We start from the raw sequence: 18,427 nt of genomic DNA, 5'->3' as shown, positions 1-18,427 counted from the left end.
GTAGGCTAAAAAGGACAAAATTCTAAAATATTTCATATTTTAAAGAGCCTGAAAATTATTATTTCCAGGAAATGTCCGGGCACAGTGGCTCATGCCTATAATCCCAGCACTTTGGGAGGCCAAGGCAGGCGGATCACCTGAGGTCAGGAGTTCAAAACCAGCCTGACCAACATGGAGAAACCCCATCTCTACTAAAAATACAAAAAATTAGCCGGGTTTGGTGGCACATGCCTGTAATCCCAGCTACTTGGGAGGCTGAGGCAGGAGAATCACTTGAACCCAGGAGGCGGAGGCTGCGATGAGCTGAGATCATGCCATTGTACTCTAGCCTGAGAAACAGGAGTGAAACTCTGTCTCAAAAAATATATATATATATTTCCAGGAAAAAATAGAAAATATGTATAGGACCCTTGATTTTCTAAGCTATAATATGGTTTGGAGGAAAAAGCAAACATGTTACAGAAAGGGTTGAATAAAACTTTGAAAAATGTGTCCCTATCCATCTTCTTTATGTGCTTCTTAAGTTTAAATAAAATCCAAGGCAAGTATTGGCCCAGTCTATTCTAAAAATATTCTAGGGCCAGGCATGGAGGCTCATTGCTTGGTGGTGAATTGCTTGAGCCCAGGAGTTCAAAACCAGCCTGGGCAAAAGTTTATGTTCTGTTCACAAAACCGGCCTGTTTAGTGAGACCTCGTCTCTGTAAACAAAAACCTAAAAAATAAAGTAATAAAATAAAGAAAGAACTGGTAGTTGGGGAGAGATTCCCACCTGTGAATGACAGCTTTAGGCCATGTCCATAGAGTTTCCTCCTGCTCCTGATCTTCTCTTCCTGACTGACTACCTATGGATTTCAGACTTGCTTAGCCAATCCCCATAGTAGTGAAAGCTCAGTCCTGGTAATGAAGTCTCTAACATGTATCTCTCCTATAGTTTCTGCTCCTCTGGTTGAGTCGTGACTAACAGACCAGGTATCTAAAGTACTCAGTCTCTTTCATAACCTCATTTCGATGTATTCCTTTCTCTTATGTTATCAGATCAATTAATTTTTGTTTTGAGATGTGGTAAAATCTGCTGAATGTCTATGAAAACAGCCAGATGCAAAGGTCTTGTGAATGAAATGAAGGACAATAAAGTCCACTCAAAAAAGGTGGAAACATAGAATACTAGTAAAGGGTTTAACTTAAAACCTCTTAACTATGAAATCCTCAATAATTATTTAACTTTTCTCTATTCCTATCTCCTTACTTTCAAAATGAGATTCCTATTTCTGCCTATAAAGGACAAAGAAGGAACTGAGATAAGTATTAAAGCATAAAATGAGTATTACTATTGTTGTTAATGGAAATGTTTTATAAAGATATGCCAAACAGTTATCTTAAAGTTCAAAGTTATTTAACTGTTTTTAATTCAAGAAAATTCCAATCTGAGCAGGTGGATTAAATGAACAATATAACCAAAGGGCTGATCTGAGTGATTTAGTCCTACAAATAAAGTGGAAGTGATGGTGTGTGACTTCCAAGACCACATCACAAAAGGCATTACATCTTCCTCTTTGCTTTCTTGTGAATCAAATCACTCTAGCAGAAACCAGCTGCCATGTTGAGAGAACACACTCAAGCAGCCAGAAGGAAAGTTATATGTAGCAGGAAACTGAGGCCTCTTACCAACAGCCATAAAGGACTGAGGCCCCCTGCCAAGAGCCATGTGAATAAGCCCTCTTAGAAGCAGAACCTTCAGCCCCATTAGTGCCTTCGGGCGGGGTCTGTAAATATTCCCTGTGAAGTTGGTAAGGTCTGTGTAACTGCGTCCAAGAATAAAATACACTGGAAATGAAGCTGCCCAAATATCAAGGCTAGATTTGAAAATGCCTTGAAGCAGCTAGGCGCGGTGGTCACACTTGTAATCACAGCACTTTGGGAGGCCGAGGCAGGTGGATCACCTGAAGTTAGGAGTTTTGAGACCAGCCTGACCAGCATGGGGAAACCCCGTTTCTACTAAAAATACAAAATTAGCCGGGTGTGGTGGCGCATGCCTGTAATCCCAGCTACTCGGGAGGCTGAGGCAGGAAACTCGCTTGAACCCGGGAGGCACACGTTGCAGTGAGCCGAGATAGCGCCATTGCACTCCAGCCTGGGCAACAGCAGTGAAACTGCATCTCAAGAAAAAAAAAGAAAGTGCCTTGAAGATTTTGCTGGTTTCTCCTGGAGCACTGACTCCAGGAGCCTTCACCCAACAAGAAGAAAGTCTGGGTACTCTGAGACCATCAAATGGAAAAAGTACAAGCAGAAATCACAGAGAGAAGAGCTGCCTGTAAAGCCCTGTAGCAGCCCCCAGCTATTTAAGTCTTCCCAGCCCAAGTACCCAGACATATGAGTAATGCAGCCTTTGACATGAGTCCATCCCTACCCACGATCTGATACAATTTCATAAAAGACCATGACCTGCTTAGCTGAGCCCAATCTCCAGAGGAGACTGAGAAAATCTCTTTTCTCTTTTTCTGGAGAGAGAAAAATAAATGGCTGTTTTTTAAGCCACCAGGTTTTGGGTGGTTCGTAAAGCAGTAACAGATAACCAAAACTCTCTATAAGGTAAAGGCCACCTGCTTTATGATACCTTTCTTAATTCCCCAGGCAAAAATTAGCATGGCCTTTCTTCAAGTCTTCTAATATCTGTTTACAGAAGCCATGCACTATGATCACATCCTGTGTTGGCAGCATAATTACTTGTTTCCCTGGCTCTCTAAGAGTAAAAATTCTCAGAGGGCAGCAGCTATGTGTAACAGAACTTTGTATCCACAGTACCTAGCAGAAAAATATTACTTTCTCTCTTCCCATTAAAAATTCATATAGATTACCACGACCACAGGTATTCCTGTTACTATGTTAACACATCAAGAGGAAACAAATCCTAGTAGGAGCATAAAAATGCAGATGGCACCTCTGAGCTGCTTTGTTAGCTTCTGTGGCCTGGATCCTTATGGAATTCTTCCCTGATGATCAGAGTTTACAGAGCACTTTCACATGCATTAACTCATTTGGGTCTCTCATAACTTCATGGGTGAAGAAAGGGAGTATCATTCCTATTTTCCAGATGCAGAAAATGGAACTAAAGTAATTTAGCAAATGTGTGGCACAGAGTTAGAACCTGAACCAGTGTTCTGACTCCACACGCACTGTTCTCCCCATTCGTTCCAGATGTCTCACAATGGATGACTGGCCCTAATCACATGACCATCACATTGCCATGTGCAAGTCCAAAGATAAAGATGCTGATGCTATACCTTCACACAGACTAGAAAAGGATAAGTGACACACACAATTACTAAAACTAGAGACCTTAAGAGTCCTACATATTACAATTGTAAAATATTTAGTCCATTAAATATGTTAAATATATATGTGACTTAGAGGAATCCAATTTGAAACCACTGCTTATACAACCAAATGACCAACAACTGTTCTTGCAGAAATCAGCATAAGACAAAATTACCAAAACAAAAAAAAAAGTATTAAAAAGACTGGTGAGCAGAACAATGTAGTTAAGGAAATATGAAATGTAGAGTCAAAAAGACTTTCCTTAAAAGCCAAAGCCTACGATTTAACCTTGCTGGGCAAAATATTTAACTTCTCTCCAACTTCCCTTGCAAAATGAGAAGAATACTAAAATCAACATCATTTATGAGATGATTAAATGAGATACAATACATGAAAACGCCACCCAATAGTAAATGCATAAAGTTTTCTAACAAATTGTTCAGGTTCAAACACAAAACCAAATTTAGACACTGAAGGTGAACTGGTAAGGTTGGTTTGTTTTATATGTAAGTTTTCTGATTATAAATGACTTCTGCTCCTGATCACACAACCACTTTGAGGCACCCTGAATAAGCTTGTCTTCATTTAAATAACAGATGGTTCCAGAAGCTCAATATTGGCACATTTTTATAACATGCCAATTTTTCTAGAAAATACTAATCCTTGCCCAAAGATGCTCTTCTTAGCTAGTTGAGAGGCTGAGGCAGGAGGATTTCACTGCACTCCAGCCTGAGCAACAGAGCGAGACCCCATCTAAGAAAAAAGATGTTCTTCTGACACCTTAAGTATATATTCTGCTATTCTCCTGCAATGATGTCAAGAATAATACAGAAAGCTTGTTCTGCAGCTTAGTACTCAAAAGACTTACCTGCAACCCTCAGCAGTTCAGCAAGGCCCAGAAGCTTGGTAGATTGTTTATAGCATGTCGGGGACTGGGAAATACACTCCTTGATGAGACTGATCCGATCAGGGCACAATCGCACTACAAAAGAAAGACATATTAAAGACTTGCACCAGGGACATCACAAAAGGGTGTTAATGGCCTTCCTAATACAACGCATCCAAAGAAAATGAAAATTGTGTAAGGCTTCAGATGAAGGAGAATTAAGTAAAAGTAAAAGGCATGTTTAACAAACAGCAAAATTATTATTGCTTCTGAGAAAATAATGTACAACCTTGATCTTTTCTTTATAACCAAACTTCTGAAGCATAGGAAATGAAGTGTTAATCTGAAACTGGAAAAAGCTGTGTTGCTATTTTATGTACCATGTTGGGACTTAGGGAAAAATTTAAACAAGATAGTATTTGTATATAATACTTAGTATTATACCAGCCCCCTCACACTTCACCCCCTAAGCCCCATTCCTTGCTCTAAATATCCATTTGCTATCTCCACTCATCACCCCAGTTTGGAGGGCAGGAGTCTTCAAAGTGCTTACTGTTGCAATTTATTAACCTTCCTCCAAACATAAGCCCAATTTTCTCACATAAACTGGATATTAGGAAAATAAAACACATCTGATCAAACCAAGTCAAACTATGAAGAAATGAAAATCACATTTTAAAAACCTTAGACAAAAGGTACTACGAATATTCTAGGAACAAATGGTACTTATTTACAGTAGAGATGGCAACCTTTAAGAAACACGGCACTGCCAGGGAGATTGGCCCCCAATAATTGTAATAATAACAACTACGATAATAACAGCTATTGTGAAAGGAATACGATGAGCTACATCTCAGGCACTGTTGGGGGTGCTTTATGTATATTAACCCTACACAGCAAACTCTTATTAATAGAAGACAGGTACCATTATCCTCAAGAGAAGAAACTGAGGTGCAGAAAGGTTAAGTACTTTGGCAAAGGTCACTGAAAAAGTGATGGGACCAAAATTCAACCTGGCTCGCTAAATGTTTTCACACCTTGAATCTATCCTTTCCTAAATCAGTGGCTGTTCTCCATACATCTTGTGTTCTCTGAAAACTTCTACACAGGTGAGAGGGGCCAGGGACGGGGGAGATAAAGAACAGAGGTGGTGTTTTTTCTCTGGAATGGGCTTTTTGGGGGAAGGTAAGGATTTATTACAATTTAATGTTAAACTCATAAAAGGTTGCAAGGAAAGTACAAAGAAATCCTCTATACTCTTTGCTGAAGTTAACAGATGATTAATAATTTGCACCTTCACACATGCCCATGTGCAATCATGCACGCACACCCTCCCTGCTTCCTTCCTCTTTATATTCACACACAAATGTGTATATACACACACAAATACTTATACATGTACAAATACATATATACATTTATAATACACATGTATACATGTGCATATATACACAGTTACACATATATACACACAAATATACATACACATTTATTTTTTTCTGAAACATTTGAGAATAAGTTGCAAATAACATTTCTCTTTATTGCTAAACACTTCAGTGTGTGTGTCCTAATGTTTTGACTCTCTCTTTTTTTTTTTGAGATGGAATCTCCCTCTGTTGCCCAGGCTGGAGGGCAGTGGTACAATCTCAGCTTACTGCAATGTCTGCCTCCCAGGTTCAAGCGATTCTTCTGCCTCAGCCTCCCCAGAAGCTGGGACTACAGGCACATGCCACTACGCCTGGCTAATTTTTGTATTCTTATTAGCGACAGGGTTTCACCATATTGGCCAGGCTGGTCTAGAACTCCTGACCTTGTGATCTTCCCTCCTCTGCCTCCCAAAGTGCTAGGATTACATGCATGGGCCAACACACCTGGCCTAGACTCTCTTAAAATGAATCTTTATATATCTACAATAATAATTCTGTTGTGTGTGGCCTTTACTATGAAATATAAAATAAATGTACTCTTCAGTTACTTCCTTCAAAATCACCATTGCTAATACCTACATCTGAGTATAGCTTCTACAGACTGTATTACTGTTCCCAATTATCCACTGCAACTATTCATATCCCAAATTCCTGCTTCAGTAACAGAAGGCTTGGCCCTGTGACATCTACAGGCAATTAATGTGAGTGGAAATGATACATGCCACTTCCGAGTGAACACTGTTAAGAGTCATCGTGGAATTCCACTACAGATCTTTCCCCTCTACTGTGACAAGGCCGTGTCTCATGGGGTGGTGCTGCGGCCAACCAAAGTGGACACGATTGTGAGCAAGGAATAAGTCTGTTATCACACATTATGGAGATTCTGAGTTTTTCACTACAGCACAATCGTAAAAACTCACCGATACAGTATACTTCAAGCCTTTCCATACCTTATCACAATAAAAATATTGTGAATTTTTTCCTCAATATCTGCTACTATTTTGTGGGGCCTTTTCCAGATTCAGTAACATATGATAATTATGAGATAGGTACTTTTAACATATTTCTAATTTGATTTTCAAAACAAAACTTGTCGCAGATACTATCTGCATTCTGCTATGTAAAAATCTGGAGTTTTCATAGCTGCTTTTATGGCTTTGTTGATGAATTACTGTATTCTTCTTAGAGAAGCTCTAGCTTTAGTAATTCTACTAAACTGACTTCCTTACTTTTACCACTCTTTTTCTAGCTCAATAAAATCAAGGTAGAGAACTGAAACCACACACAGCAATGGATCATCATTTTCTCTAAACTTCCATTTAATGGAACACTCATCTTTAATTATTTGTCTCCTATTGCCCTAAGCAATGCACACTACTAATATTTGAAGTACATTAAACAAATTTGGAGAGCAGGATTCTAATAGACTGCAATTACCCTGTTCAAATGACTTTTTACTTTATTTACTTACGTATTTTCTGATCCTCTGGACAATCACTATTCCAGTTTGCTTTTTCTGCTGATTTAGGGCCTGCTTAATTATATTTCAAAATGTAAATTCTCAGTTAAATAAATTTAAGCCCCAGATATTACTATCTTTCCAAGAAGGAAGAAGTGCTCAACTCCTAAAATTCCTTTCCAAACTGAATGAATGAGCATGAAAAAGATATGCATGTATGTACCTTTTAATAATTAAAGATAAACTAATTTTCCTGTAGAAATCATGAACATATCTCAAGTGATTTTTTTAAAACCTTTTATAAAATACATGTATACATACACACACACAGACATATGTGTGCCTGTGTGTCTCAAATGTAAAAAGCATTTTCTAACTGGCTACCTATATTCCAAATGCCCCTCAAACGACAGTTATGCAATATCAATTTCAGTCACTCGGGAATGGCAACAAAGGTCCACAACAAATGAAGTTGCTAGTGATGGTGTGGAAGTATTATACAAACTTGATAGGCCAGGAAGGTGGAATACACAGGAGTCAGACACTTAGCTGACCAGTAAGAGGATAAGAGTTTCCTACCTTTTACTCTCACACTTCTTCCTCAGTAGAGTATTGTCTGCGGTTACAAATGTAGGCTTTTGAGCCAGACTACCTAGGTTTGAATCCTGGCTCCACCTCTAACTAACTGGATGACCCTAGGCAACCCAGTCAAGTTACTTAACCTCCCTGTGCCTTGATTTCATTATCTGAACATTGGAAACAATACCACCACCTTACATGGCATGGTTTTATTTTGAGATAGGGTCTTGCTCTGTTGCCCAGGCGTGGGTGCAGTGGCACAATCTCAACTTACTGCAGCCTTGACCTACTAGGACAAGCGATCCTCCTGCCTCAGCACCCCAAGTGGGACTACAGCCATGCACTACCAAGCCTGGCTAATTTTTTAATTTTTTAAAAAATAGAGACGGGTTTTGCCATGCTGCCCAGGCTGGTCTCAAACTCCTGAGCTCAAGCAATCAACTCACCTCAGGCTCCCAAAGTCCTGGGATTAGAGGCATGAGCTACCATGCTGCTCAAGGCCATGGGAGCCCACCTTTTGCATCAGTGTACCCTGGATGTGAGACATGGAATCAAAGGATATTATTTTGGAGCTTTAAGATTTAATGACTGCCCTGCTGGGTTTCTGACTTGCAGGGGCCTGTGGCCCCTTTGCTTTGGCCAATTTCTCCCATTTGGAACGGAGGTATTTATCCAATGCCTGTACCCCCATTGGATCTTGGAAGTAATTAGCTTGCTTTTGATTTTACAGGCTCCTAGGTAGAAGGGACTTGTCCTGTCATAGATGAGATTTTGGACTTGAACTTTTGAGTTAATGCTGAAATGAGTTAAGATTTTGGGGGACTGCAGGGAAGGCATGATTGGTTTTGAAATGTGAGGACATGAGACTTGGGAGGGGCCCTGGTGAAATGATATGGTTAGGCTTTGTGTCCCCACCCAAATCTCATCTTGAATTGTAATCCCCAGGTGTTGAGGGAATGACCTGGTGGAAGGTGACTGGATCATGGGGGCGGTTTCCCCCATGCTGTTCTCATGAGAGTAAGTTCTCACTACTACTGATGGTTTAAAAGCGTGGCACTTCTTTGTTCTCAAATACACTCTTCTCTTTCCCACCAACAGATGAAGAAGATCCTTGCTTCCCCTTTGCCTTCTGCCATGACTGTAAGTTTCCTGACGCCTCCCCAGTCATGTGGAACCGTGAGTCAATGAAACCTCTTACCTTTATAAATTACCCAGTCTTGGGTATTTCTTTATAGCAGTGTAAGAACAGGTTAATACAATGCCCAAAGGGTGTTTTGTGAATTAGTGAATACATATAAAGTATATTTGGAACATAAAAATCACTCAATAAATATTAGCTATATTATTATCTAATGGAATCTTCTAATACAAGGTTTCTCCAGATATAACTTACAAGACTGTGTAAGGAATATTTTATTAGTATCCCAATCTGAGAAATGTGAAGCTCAAAGACACTGTTGCCACAGGTTACACAGCTCAAAGTGGCTGCACCATAATGTAAGCTCACACATGACACTCAGGGGTAATCCTGTCTCATTATCAGTGTGACAGCCCTGTAAAGTCATAGAATGTGCCTTGTCCCCGTCATTATTTCAGTTCCCAGAGTAGGGTAAGTGCCTACATTTATGTTTATTAAAGAAAGCAAAGGCGGGGAGGTGGAGAGAGGGCAATGAACAGATGCTGAGGAGGGAGGGGAAGAATGTGAGGAAGAAAGGAAAAAGGAATGAAGAGAAAGGAATCAGGGAGAATGAGAAGACAGGTGAGACCACACTAATTCTATGATTATTTAAAAAATACCTTTAAGTATCAAAAATAATCATTGATATTGTACAGTCCTTACTATATCTTAGGCACTATAAATGTATACATATTCCTTATAAGCAATTCTGTAAGATTCTTATTAGTATTCCCATTTGGTAAATGAGAAAACTTAAAGAAAGGTTAAAACTTGCCCCCAGTTACCCAGTAATAAGTGGCAGAAGTAGCTCCAGGCTGAGTGTAACTAAAATGCTATAAATCAGAAAAGCTGACTTACCCTATTACAGAAAGAACATGTGGACCAAATGAAATATTCAAAGGCTGCTCATTTAAATATTAAGAAAAATTTACATAAACACCCAAAACAAAGAGAAAAGCATACACATGTACACATACACAAATACTTCACAGAAGACTCACACATAGGGAGTCATTTTTACATGCGACTTCCGTTCCTGTTTTCTTTTTTTTTTTTGAGACGGAGTCTCACGCTGTTGCCCAGGCTGGAGTGCAGTGGCGCGATCTCGGCTCACTGCAAGCTCCGCCTCCTGGGTTCACGCCATTCTCCTGCCTCAGCCTCCTGAGTAGCTAGGACTACAGGCGCCCGCCACCGCGCCCGGCTAATTTTTTGTATTTTTAGTAGAGACGGGGTTTCACTGTGGTCTCGATCTCCTGACCTTGTGATCCGCCCGCCTCGGCCTCCCAAAGTGCTGGGATTACAGGCTTGAGCCACCGCGCCTGGCCCGTTCCTGTTTTCAATTAGCTCGTTGATTACAATTTAGTTAGAAATGCTTGCCTTTACTTGACAAGAAACAGCAACTCCTGGAGTGTAGGCAAAGAAGGCTTCAAAACAAAGCAAAATGACAAAATGAACTATGTACGCTGACTACAATAAAAATACCTAAACCATAGATTTCTAAATATCAAGTTGTTTTCTTTCTCCAATATTACCGATGAATACAAAAGAAGCTAAAACCTAAATGGCATCTGTGAGATAAACACAACAAAAAGTATACAAAGGCAATATTCCATCTTCACATCCGGAAGGTTTTCTGACAGTCGTTCTAATGGGAAACTCCAAATCAATATATCAAGGTGGAAAGCTGTCAAGACATGAAAGCAAATGTCTTTCTTAAAATACTCCTCAGTCAGAAAATTCTCAGAAGCTACAGCAGGGCAGCGGTTTTGGTTGTGGGTATTCAAATCCAGCAGCTGATATACGTATCACCAGCCAAAAATACTGCAAATTGATCAGCACAGAAAATCAGGGCTCAATGTAATATTTCAAAATCCAGTAGCACTTGGGTGGACTGTAAGAAAAATTTTTTGTATTATACCAATCTGCTTGAATTATATAAGGAGGTAAAACACAGACACACAGATACACACACACACACACACACACACACACACACACACACACACACAGTTAAATCTGTAACAGCATGGCCTAACAAGAGATAAAAACAGAGCAACAGCTTCATTGTGCTCTGGATTCTTCCTTGACTAAAATTGCAATTAAATAAATATTTGAGGGGGAAGTAGTTAATGACTTCAGACATTTAAGAATAAAAATCTTCACAATTTTAAGAAGTTTTGAGCTCAAAAATTATATGAATTGTACAAATGAATAAAATTTTCTAGTGATTTAGCAATCACATTAGAAAAAATTGCTTAAGATACCACAAGATAGTTATAATCATATACAAATTGTTTCCAAACAATGATACTCAAAGTAATAATATTACCTCTTTTGAATCTAATAATTTTTTTTGAGACAGGGTCTAGGTCTGTTGCCCAGGCTGGAATGCAATGGCACGATCATGGCTTACTGCAGCCTCAACTTCCTGGGCTCAAGCAGTCCTCCCACCTCAGCCCCCTGAGTAGCTGGGACTACATACGCATGCCATTACACTCGGCTAACTTTTTTAATTTTTGTAGGGACAGAGTCTCACTATGTTGCCCAGGCTGGTCTCAAGCTTTTGGACTTAAGTGAACCTCCTACATCAGCATACCAAAGTGCTGGGATTATAGGTGTGAGCCACTGTGCCCAGCCTAATGAGTTTTTCTGAGATGCAAAACTTTAACTTTTAGTCAAGTCACATTGGAAACCCACTGTAAACATGAGAATGTCTCTACTGGTCCATATCCTCTAAAATCCATCCAACTCTAATCACTACACAGGACAAAGACACCAAGGAACTCGTAAGAAATCTAAACCTCTGCCACCATCAGTCTCAAATATTTCCAGAGTTAAGAAGAGAGGTAACAGATTACAAGGAAGCCAGCCAAGCACACTGCTAATAATACCAAGCCACTCTGTTCATTTAGGGCGCAGAGGTCCAGGATTTAATGCAACAGAAAATCTACCTTCCTCAACAGGGAAGGTCAGGTTTCAGGTCCAGTACACCATGAGATACAAACAGTCCTCACAGCATAAATAGATGAGACAAGTGACTCTTTAACAGGATGCTTGTTTGCGATGATACCTAGGTGACTTTTATATTTAAATGAAAGAAGTTGAATAATATTAAGATATCTCTAGTAATTAAATTCTAAACAAAAATTTCCTATCATTCCCTCTTTTAAAAAAATAGATGGACTTAAAGAATATACTGACGCAAGCATAAAAAGAAAAAACTATTTTTATTTACAGCTAGTTATAAATCTATGCAACTGAAACAAAATACAGAAATAAATTATATACCAAAACTGATATAAATCTGATACATTCTCATGTGCAATCCCCAATATCTTTTTTTTGTTTTTACCCTATAGCCTCACTGCTCTGTTACTGATGTTATTTCTTTAAATGTTATACATGTGAATTTAAAAAAATAAATTTATAGTAAAATGTTGGCTTTATTTTTTCTTTTGGGTTTCCACTTAAGATTTCATTTAAAATAATGGGTCAAGGGCAAGATCTATTGCTAATGGATTATATGACCAAAGCTACTCTTTAGTTTTAAAAACTGAAAAAGAATACTAGTAAATTACTGCAATGTAAGTTAGTAACAATGCAACAGTAAGTAGAAAACTCACCTTGCAAAGGCAGGATCTTTACCCCAAATTCTTCAAGACATCCAACGGCTTGGATAAGATCTAGCTCCTCTTGAATGGCAGGGGGTCTGTCTGTTATCAGTTGTAAGCAGCACCTAGAAGAAATTAGATAAATTTTTAAAAAGAAGCAACGTATGTTTGCCCTTCTATATTCAACAACATGAGATCCAACACATATTTACCAAAAATCTACTACATCCCAGGAATTCATTCCGCTGGATGCCTTCTGTTATCTTAATCCTCACAGCAAGCCTGTTAGGTAGGCAAACATCATCATCTATCTGCCTTTTCAGGGAGCTAAAACTGCAGCTCACGGAAGTGAAGTAATTGCCTACAGTTGCATTCACAGTACAAAATGGCATCATGGTAGGAAGCATCATAACTCTGTGTTTAGTGCCGTTTTTACTGTTGAATGCAAACGTAATGATTATATTACAAAAATTTTTTTAAAGGATAAAGCTCAGATAATTTCCAGTTTCCCTTCTAAGAGAAACAGAAATGTCTTGATTTAGTCATAATTTGGTCTCTCAAAAGAAACAAGAAATGACTTAGGAAACTGCACAGAGAACATGCTTCTGATCAAAAAGGAGGAATCTGTTGGTAATATACGGTTCTGAGATGAACTACAGAAGAAAGTGATTTGCTAAGCTAAGAATGTGGGATTCCCATGGAGTATTTTAAGTAAGTTTTTGTTTAAATTCAAAGAAACTGCATTTAATAAAAGTTTCATTTAATAAACTGAGTGTATTCATTTAATAAACTCATTCTCTAAAGGTGTTTAGAGGAACATTGGAATGTAAGACTAGAAAGATAGATCAGACGGTAAAGGGCTCATGAATGCTAGAATCACAGATCATGAGATGCAGGCATCTAAGCCCCAGCATGGCATTCACATGACTGAGTGACAGATACAGGCCTAGCCTACTCTTGTAAAACTGGAGGATTTAAATCAATTGTGCACTCACATCTACTGTTGATTCAAGTGTGAAAGGTCTATAACATCTTTGTGGTTTCTATCAAAACTGTAAATGCACTTTTTTACATTTTTTTCCTCTAGATCCCGGAATTACAAATACATTCTAAATTACAAATAAATTCTCAAAATTTATATTACAGATAGGCTCACATCTGCTCAAAGACATATAATGATTGATGCTCACTACCAGATTGTTTTTAAAATGAAAGAAAGCATACCGAATCAGGAACAAATTAAATAAATCATATAATGGAATATTCTACAACCATCAAAAAGGAATAAAATAGATCTGCCTGTACTCACATGAAAAACCTTCAATACAGAATATGAGTGAAAAATAAAACAGGGCACAGAAACGTATGCATAATAGTAAGAATTTATTCATGACTTAAGAAAGAAGAGGTAACATTTGATAAAAAGTTTTGGAAGGATATATAAGAAATCAATATTTAAAAATGACTGAAGGATAAAGTTAGGAGAACTAGAATGAGGAGGGAGACTTATTGTCAATACATACATCCTTTTTGTATTGTTTGGATATCTATTGCTTCCTCAACAATTTATTTACAAAGAGTTTATAAATAACTGTTTAATCAGTAAGAATGTATGGGCTATTTCCTGTATTCAATATAGCTGTGAACACTGAAATGCATCCAGGCTCACAGGTCACAATCAGTTTGGTACCACATTATACACACAGGGCATGTTTGTGAAATGAAGGTGTGTCCTTGTGGGAGAGAAAGAGATGCAATGAAGGGGAAATATAGATGGACCAGCTTTTTAAATGATCTCTGGGAAACACCTGCCAAAAAGATTGAAGTGAAATACAATTCCCAGTTTCAAAGGCTATTCTATTTGGTATTTTCATCATTTGAAATAAAAATAGAATCGCTTAGGAGAAAAGAAAGAGCTAACTGCTTTAAACAACTTTGTCAAGTTCAATAACATGGTTTGTGAAAACATAATTCCTTCTGAGATAAGATATCACTGGTGGGGGTGTGGAAATGGGGGGGACTCCGTGGAGGAGTTACTTTTAAGCTTTGCTGGGTCTGAAATAACTATTAGTCATCTGGGGGGGAATCAATCTCTCCAATATATCCTTCTTGTATTGTTTAAATATTTATTGCTTCCTCAATAAAATGCTAATTAATAAATAATACCTTAATCAGTAAGAATGTATGGGTTATTTTCTACATTTAACATAACTGTAAACACTGAAATACACCCAGGCTCACAGGTTGCAATCAGTGCGGTGCCACGTTACACACATACGGCATGTTTGTAAAATGAAGGTGTTCCAATTGCCACCATAATCAAAATATCAAAATAAATTCCAAATAAAGATAAAACTGAAATGTAAAAAATACAACTATCAAAGCACTAAAAAGTATGAAAAACTGTCTTAATAGTCTTGGGAATTAAAGATCTTTCAAAGGATGACAGAAAAGACAGAAATTGTAAAAGAATCACAATTTTAAAAGAATTCTGAATAGCAATTGGAAAGATAAATCATATATAATATAAACTTGGCAATGTAGTAAAATATTTGAAATAGGCATAGGGCAAAGGTTCCTTATGCTCCAAAATAAGCTCATAAGAATCAATAGTAAAAAGATGAACACCCCAAAAGAAAAATAATTAAGGATAGAAACAAGTTTCAAATGAAAAAGTGCAAATGAAGCTGTTCAACAGGCAAACACTGGAAAGACTGAAAATTAATTTAGAGAAGGGGCCCTTTAGTGCCTTAGGTAATGGAAAATAAACTGGTGCCATTTGATAACAAACAACAAAATTTTGCATGTGCTTATCCTTTGATCCAGCAATTCCTCTTTGCGTTATCCATCTACAACAGGCATAGTTCTAACCACTTTACATACTCAGTTAATATTACAATAGCCCTATGATATAATCCTACTATTATCCACATTTTACAGGTGAAGAACCTGAGGTCCTGATGACTGGCCCAATGTCACAGGGCTGTTAGCTGGAAAAAAGCAGATTTGCACATAGACATCTGGCTGGAGAAACTGCTGCGTTCTTAACCTCTATACTCTGCTGCTTCTCGGACAATGAAAAGGTATATTAAATGCAGTCAGAAAAGAACTAAACAAATCTAGCACAGCCACTCGACACAATGCTGTAAAGCATATGAAAATGCTGCAGATCTGTATATACCAGCTTCATAAACAACTGAAAAAAGTATGTAATAAAAAGAAATGTATAGTATTATCTCATTTTTGTAAAACTATACACAGGTATAATGTGCAAAATAGTGGGCAAATGATTGGGCTCAAAAATCTCATTACTTTGTTTAAATAGTGAGTGGATAATTCCTATCAAATAAAATGTATAATCTCTTACAGACTGTTGACCAGAAAATCTGAGAAAACAGGATAAACTTAGGATGTACAGTGTTGCAAAAGCAGACACAGTAAGAATAACAAATAAGTAAATAATTTGCTAGAGACCATAGCCACCTTATTACTGAAGAGATTCTACCTTTCTTCAGTTTATTTGATCAAGAAACAAAAACCGAGAGATTACATGACAAACTCAGGGGTTCAGAAAAATTGTCAGTTGCCTTGAGGAGGAAAAAATAAATTAAAAAGTATGTCTCTAGAAATGAAAGAGGATCAACACAGCTCTGAGTAAGAAAAGCAGAGCAGAGTCTAGAAAGGGGATCTCAGACAAAGAGAAACAAAACAGACTCAGATGTCCAGGGTACAAATGGAAGGAGAAATACGTATTAGAGGAACTAGACACGGCAAATGAGAGTTGGAAAATGACCAGTGGCAAGAACAGCAGCGTATCACTCAGAAGGCAGGGGACAGAGGACATAATACAATTGAAGATGTGCCTCGACTTACAATGTGGTTATGTCCCAATAAACCCACTGCAAGTTGAAAATATCATAAATTCAAAATGCATATTTAATACACCTAACCTAACAAACATCATAGCTTAGTTAAGCCTACCTTAAAAGTGCTAAGAACACTTCCATTCGCCTACAGCTTGGCTAGGCTTTTAATCATCGAACACAAAGACTATTTTATAGGAAAGTGTTGAATTTCTCATGTAATTTACTGAATACTGAACTGAAAGTGAAAAACACAATGGTTGTATGAGTACTCAAAGTACTGTTTCTACTGAATGCATATCACGTTTACACTATCATAAAGTTGAAAAATTGGAAGTTGAACCGTCTTAAGTTGGGGACCGTTTGTAAATTGCTTTTCTGAAATGTTGAACAAGGAAAATTATCTTTTTTAAGCTTTTAAGATTCATTAACACAGAGGTGATACGTATTTTATTCCTTGATCTGTATTTATTAGGCTCTTTTAATTTTATTTTAAAAACTTTATAAAAAGCAACCTTAAATCCTGAATCAAGTCTTCTAAAAAAATCACCGCAATTGTGTATACCTAATTATGAGAACTCAGATCATGAACACACCTTACTAGTGTTAAATAAGAGGAGTGGGCTAAAATCGGAGTACAATGGGGACAAGAGAGGAACTGAATTTATAGTCGAGAAATTTCAGCCAGGAAGCGACTTCTAAGCTTTATCATCTAATCAGGTCCCTTGTCTCTCTTTTTTTTTTTCCTAAAGATTTATGCCCTGGCATTTAGGTCCCTTAGGTCTCTTGTCTCTAAACAAAGTGAAAGCTACATGAACGAGACAGACATCACCTATGCATGCTGAAAATTTTCAGAACTTGAATTTATAGGCTATCACATGAATCTCTTCCAACAGAAGAGAAATACACAGGCTTATAGATAATCAGCAAAAATGACCATGAGAAAGCGTGCTGGAGAAAAAGGTTTAAGCTGATGGACATTCATAACATTGTTTTCTTTTTATATTCAAGCAAAAAATAACTGTGCCCCATATAGTGTAGTCAATCTGTACCTGTGATATTATATTTTGTAAAGAAAGAATAACAACACAGTTTGTACATTCTGACTTTCCCCCTCCATCTGAGGGAAGAATATGGAGTTACTCTACCTGGCGAGATCCATGCAGCTATCAGTGAGGTTGGTAGAAGAATTGAAGTACTCTCTGCTGGCAGCCAAAACCAAGTCAATACTCTTTTCATAACTGACCCTGTAGTGGGGTTTCCCTTTATGGGCTATACCACCTGGGGGATTTTCTGAACAAGCACTGCAGTGCATCATCTGTCCAGCCAGGTGGATGTTTTCAAGGCGACTAGAGCACAGAAGGCTTTCTGTAAATATCTGGAAAAAAGGAGAAACTGGAATTAGCTATAAAAAGGGAAGATTCAATTCTCAATGAAATGAAGGCTCTGAAATCCAAATGAAATAAATTAAAAAACACATCCATCCTAGAGGTGGTGGCTGCACAGCATTGTAAATGACAATGAACTGTATACTTTGAAATGGTTAATTTTACATTCTGTGAATTTCCCCTCAATTAAAAAAAGTCAATCTTTTAGAAAGAATAATTTCATTGACTAAACCAAAATTAAGCATAATAGTGTATTACAATAAATACTTAGGTCAACTATCTAAAATTGATATTCATTAAAAACAGGATTAGACATACTATCCCACTCTCAACAGGGCCCATTCTGCTTAAAACTATTTTTAACCATTTCTATTTTTTCTCTTTTTCCTAATTTTAATTTTCATTTTTGATATGGGTTCTTGCTATGTTGCCCATAGGCTGGTCTCAAACTCTTGAGCTCAAGCAATCCTCTCACCTTGGCTTCCCAAAGTGTTGGGATTAAAGGCATGAGCCACTGCACCTGGCCCCATTTTAATTTCTTAAAAGAAAAATCTTTGAATATAATACAGCTTGAAGCATCTGAATTGTCTTATGAACCAGTCATGCCACAAATGCTATACTTACAAGCAGTCATTAAAATTAAAATATATTATAATGTTGAGTTTTTTAAATAATGTACATATTAAAAATTATTTAAATAAAACAAGAGATACTGAAGATAT

At 37.6% G+C, this 18,427-nt stretch overlaps 1 protein-coding gene across 4 annotated transcripts in view; it reads right to left on the bottom strand.

Annotated features, from left to right (window-relative positions):
• The window catches only part of NBAS (NBAS subunit of NRZ tethering complex), a 390,542-nt gene that overhangs the window by 195,941 nt on the left and 176,174 nt on the right, over nucleotides 1-18,427 (bottom strand). For 3 of the 4 annotated variants that reach the window (XM_005576512.5, XM_074012306.1, XM_074012305.1), the window contains 3 exons: nucleotides 17,466-17,695; nucleotides 12,467-12,579; nucleotides 4,184-4,297 (listed from right to left, as the gene is read on the bottom strand). In XM_005576512.5, the coding sequence (XP_005576569.3) occupies nucleotides 4,184-4,297; nucleotides 12,467-12,579; nucleotides 17,466-17,695 (457 nt within the window). Of the gene's footprint in view, nucleotides 1-4,183; nucleotides 4,298-9,733; nucleotides 10,735-12,466; nucleotides 12,580-17,465; nucleotides 17,696-18,427 lie in introns of those variants that run through there. The other variant, XM_074012307.1, reaches the window with a different exon arrangement.

The sequence above is a fragment of the Macaca fascicularis genome, chromosome 13, assembly GCF_037993035.2.
Source record: "Macaca fascicularis isolate 582-1 chromosome 13, T2T-MFA8v1.1".
NCBI lineage: Eukaryota > Metazoa > Chordata > Mammalia > Primates > Cercopithecidae > Macaca > Macaca fascicularis.
Note: the sequence above shows the minus strand (reverse complement) of the source record. Positions and strands in the feature narration are given on the sequence as shown.